The 4,807-nt window shown below is 34.1% G+C and overlaps 1 protein-coding gene across 1 annotated transcript; it reads right to left on the minus strand.

Moving 5' to 3' along the window:
* Nucleotides 1–794: 794 nt before the first annotated feature.
* On the minus strand, nucleotides 795–2,029 carry LOC143248168 (uncharacterized). The gene is made up of 3 exons (XM_076496600.1): nucleotides 1,811–2,029; nucleotides 1,177–1,311; nucleotides 795–985 (listed from the first exon to the last, which is right to left on the minus strand). Exons 1-3 carry the CDS (start codon nucleotides 1,986–1,988, stop codon nucleotides 795–797), a joined length of 504 nt encoding a protein of 167 aa, XP_076352715.1. The 5' UTR covers nucleotides 1,989–2,029.
* Between the last annotated feature and the right edge of the window lie 2,778 nt (nucleotides 2,030–4,807).

Raw genomic sequence — 4,807 nt, forward strand, 5'->3', positions numbered from 1 at the left:
CATATTGGTAGGCAACATCACCAGGCAGCGCAGTCGACCGTATGTATAGATGTATACATTGTGAACTGTCACCGTGTTGGGTAAATGTTGTCAAAAAGCCAGTAATTTGAAATGTTTTGTGTTTCCTGTTATGTTAATTACCATTGTAATCATTGTACGGTATTTCAGTTTACTGCATTGACCGCTCTTGTTAAGAAACCCAGACTCTTCTGTTGTGAATTAGTCACTTGTTCTGCCTCCATAGCCTTTGGATATAAAAATTATTACTCCTTGTGGTGAAATACCAATCAAATATTTTGCTGTATTATGTGACCTGTAATCAGAATATGTCCGAGCTCTTACTTTAAAATCAAAGGGTCTCTCAATACAAATTTCAAAACAATCAATGATACATGCACACTTTGAAAATGTTCTCTGAAAACAGGTGGGGATAGTTTTACGAAGAAGATCACGATCTGGCCACAAAATGGTTGGTGGAACTAAACTAGCATGCATCACATCAATAACTATCTGAAACAACCAGGATATTGTTAAAGAATGCACACCGTACAGAAAACCTGAGTATTGTATATTCATGTTGAATCACAATCTTAACAGTGTTATCAGTATTTGTTGAAACACACTCAGAGATTCCATTGGCCTTAATACAGTACTCAGGAAATTATACAAACACATCAGAGTTGCATATGAGTTCAGACCTGTGAGAACGTTTACCTTTTTGTCATCTTTTTCTAAAGATTTTTGATCAAATCAAATACTGTCAAGTTTTTCACGTAGAGCAATATTTTTAGCTCTCAATGGTGACATTCTATCTGTAAAGCTTGAATATCAGACAAACTAAGACCAGTCTGTATGGAGGTCTCTCTGGCTATATCTGGAATTTGAGGTCCACCTTCCTGTTCATCAGCAACTTTCACAAAGTACTCAGCACGAGCAGAAGCTGACATGGACAGCAGGGACCGGTCAGTTTCACTCTGGGACACCACTGAAACAAAATGAAAACTACTTGGGACTGATTTATATATATTCATGTTTATTAATTGATTATCAGAAACCTAAACATAAAGTTACAAAGGACATACTTATATGAAAAAAATACTCAAAATTCAAACACATCATAGCTTACTGAAATAAACATTTTTTATGGTTTTAACAGAAGTTTAACAATTAAAAAACCCACCACATCTTCTTCGCTTTCTGGAGGCTGATCGAATGTATTCAGAGCGACTTTTGACTTTTTCTTCTGTGGAGAAGACATATATTGGAACTGTGAAGGAACGTAGTCTAGGGAAAGGGAGTCATCACTCTTACCTGTAATACAAAAATAAACATATTACATAATTTTACAATACCAATAATACAAGTACCAGTGTATAATAATATATGTAAGTAACTTGCAGCCTGAATTTGTTTTATTTAAATAAAAGTGAATCATTAACTGTTATTGATTAAACAAGAAGACTGTTATCCAAGAGACAAGAGAAACCGAGTTGTTTATGTATCGTTCTTCTAAATGAAAAGTAAGTTTTATACAATTCACAGTCGTGATGCATGTTAAGCTAAACAATAATACAGAGATAGAATTTTATAATCGTTTTTTTTGTGACCTGTCATGAACTATTTTATTTATGGCTGTTTATACAGCCCTCTTTTCCCTCTCTTTATAGAAGTAAAAGAATACAATATAATATTTGTACAGCCTCAACACAACTATTGAACGATTGTATTTCGTTTCTGGTTTCAGAGCCCTCCTATATTTGTAATCTGAACTATATATTTATTATCTCCTGCAGAAATAGTGGTTACTTACTCAGAATGAAATGGTCGCTGCAGACACGACACGCGGTAGTGGGCTGCCAACCTTCTCGCTTTAATGCAGCGATCCATCGAGATCTACGCTCAGGATCCGTCGGAAAACGGTGAAAGCTCTTTCCTGGATCTCGGCCTTGTCGGTTCTGACAACCAACAGCTACGCATGTAATCACCATGATCAAAATAATTCAGAACTGTTATGAGAAACGAATTGCTGACCAGCTAACTGAGGCGCACTGATGCGGCGTCTAGCCTACCATCATGGCGGCATAAGTTTATATCACGTAATTGCATGACGTAACTGCAACTCGTCTATAGGCAGATTGTGTTGGTAAGATTTATAAGGATATATTTAATTTTACTTTCTATATCACTACTTGTTCATTCCAACTCAATGTGTAAAAATTTATATAGCTCATAAACGACATGATTTAATTCTTGTATTTCAACAATCGGTTAGAAGTTCAGACTGTGTCAGTAGACTGAGAATAATTTTTCATGAGAAAAGATCTAATGAATAAAATTTATGATGTTCACATGTGAAATGTATGGGATTTCATTATTCTAGAGGTGCATAACGTTTATGCTACAGCATAAAAATTATTGGGAAATGTATTTACTGTAGAGCTCTATTTCACACACATACATATATAGATAGCTATAAGAGAAACACATTATATGTATTATATTGACATTTCACGTTATATTGAAATATAACATCAGAATAGATCTATTTAATTAAATTATTTATAAAAACATAATATCGATATAAATTATACATGGCTCCTAATAGAAATATTTGCTGTTTATTACTACCTCAATTCAATGTGCTGGGTGGTACTTTTTGATGTCGGGGAGATTCTTGAAGTTAGACTCAGTACAAGATGTTTGCAGCTCTATATCTGTTTCATCACTAAGCCTAGTTCCATATTTTGTTTTTGTTGCACTGTACTTGGAAAATCCTTTCTCACATTAGTATGAAGTTCGAGAGGTACGTAGCTTGTATAGAACAAGTTCAGAAATTTCATGAAAACCTTCTTTCGGTCGAGCACTAATGTCTATCAGCTGTTCAGTTTCTTTCAAACTTAGATTTAAATTTCTCAAAGATGCAGCGAAACGATTTCTCAACGAAGTGAAACATTCATCTACAGGTGAAAAGTACATTTTAATGATGGGATACAGGCCTAGCAAATGTTGAATAATATCTTAGCGAATGTTATCACTGATTGAACTCTTCAGTTCTGTCAACAAATTGTATGTAGTGGAAAAAAAAAACGGAATTACAAATGGATAAAATTGTTTGGGTTGTGCCTTGGTGAGCTAACCAAAAGCTTCAACTGCACAGGATCAAACAAACGTGATGAAAGTCTAAAGGAGTTACTTGACGGAAAATATAGACAAAATCATATTATAAGTTTGAATTTCTTAATTTTATATAAAAAATATATCTATAAACAACCTTAGTCTCCTCTGATGTAAGAATTCCGACATCTTGTTCTCCAGTCATTGTTTCATTTTAGTTTATCTATTATACTTCCCCACCGAGTTGCTATAATACTGTCTGTAACAATGACGTATTAGTAAACGTTTGTGCCGTTCCTTGTTATTTGTCCAGATAATTATCCAATAAAAATTAAGACATCTCCTGTTACACCTACCTACTCCATCTTCTGTTTTACAATTTGCTAATAGCTTTCCTTGACGTTCGCCCTTATTATATTTACAGCCAACAGAAGGCCTAGGTTTCAAACAATAGATTGTCTTATTTTTATTAATTTATTACACAGATATTTGACATTTTAGGTTAATGACAAAAAAAATTCCAATGATAGTACTTCGGAAAAGTCAGCTGAATTTTTAACGACTTTTCTCGTGTTCTTAAATAACATGAAACCAGTCCTTGAAACATTATATATTAAAAATTTATTTGATTCTACTTTTAATAACAACTTAAACGTCTAAAATATATGAAATTTATTATACACTAATTTCCAATTGTTATTGTAAATATCCCATGTTATAACGTTTCGAAAATAGTGTTGCTACATGTCAGACGAAGTTTTCAAATACTGTAGGTTGAAGTTATTGATAGCCACATGACAGTAGTCAGTTTTGATTTATCTAACACTGTATGTTGAAGTTATTGATAGCCACATGAGAGTTGTCAGTTTTGATTTATCTAACACTGTAGGTTGAAGTTATTGATAGCCACATGACAGTAGTCAGTTTTTATTTATCTAACACTGTATGTTGAAGTTATTGATAGCCACATGACAGTAGTCAGTTTTGATTTATCTAACACTGTATGTTGAAGTTATTGACAGCCACATGACAGTAGTCAGTTTTGATTTATCTAACACTGTATGTTGAAGTTATTGATAGCCACATGACAGAAGTCAGTTTTGATTTATCTAACACTGTATGTTGAAGTTATTGATTGCCACATGACAGTAGTCAGTTTTGATTTATCTAACACTGTATGTTGAAGTTATTGATAGCCACATGACAGTAGTCAGTTTTGATTTATCTAACACTGTATGTTGAAGTTATTGATAGCCACATGACAGTAGTCAGTTTTGATTTATCTAACAGCAGCGAGAAAGTTTCCTTCAAGACACTTTTTAATGAAAAACAGGACATTGGTTTTATTTGTGTATATATCTCACTTGGGGTTTATTACACTAACACTTAATATCATAACAGTTACTCACAGAACATTCTAAATGTCTGAAATAACTAGAGTTTGGTTTGTTTTGAATTTCGCGCAAAGCTATACAAGGACTATCTACGCTACCCGTTCTTAATTTAGCAGTGTAAAACAAGATGGAAAGCAGCTAGTCATCAACACCCACCGCCAACACCTGGGTTACTCTTTTACCAACGAATAGTGGGACTGACTGTAGCATTGTGACGCCCCTTCGGCTGAAAAGGTGAACATGTTTGGTGCAACAGGGATTCAAACCCGCGACCCTCTGATTACTAGTCGAGGTGCCTT

Source organism: Tachypleus tridentatus, chromosome 4, assembly GCF_004210375.1.
Source record: "Tachypleus tridentatus isolate NWPU-2018 chromosome 4, ASM421037v1, whole genome shotgun sequence".
Classification (NCBI taxonomy): Eukaryota; Metazoa; Arthropoda; class Merostomata; order Xiphosura; family Limulidae; genus Tachypleus; species Tachypleus tridentatus.

Bases quoted from the DNA above. Each gene is read 5' to 3' on its own strand.
- LOC143248168 (XM_076496600.1), bottom strand. From the start codon at position 1,988: ATGGTGATTACATGCGTAGCTGTTGGTTGTCAGAACCGACAAGGCCGA. The intron at 1,312-1,810 runs GTAAGTAACCAC...TTTGTATTACAG, and splicing joins CAGCGACCATTTCATTCTGA to GTAAGAGTGATGACTCCCTT. The intron at 986-1,176 runs GTTTTTTAATTG...ATTTTGTTTCAG, and splicing joins AAGCGAAGAAGATGTGGTGG to TGGTGTCCCAGAGTGAAACT.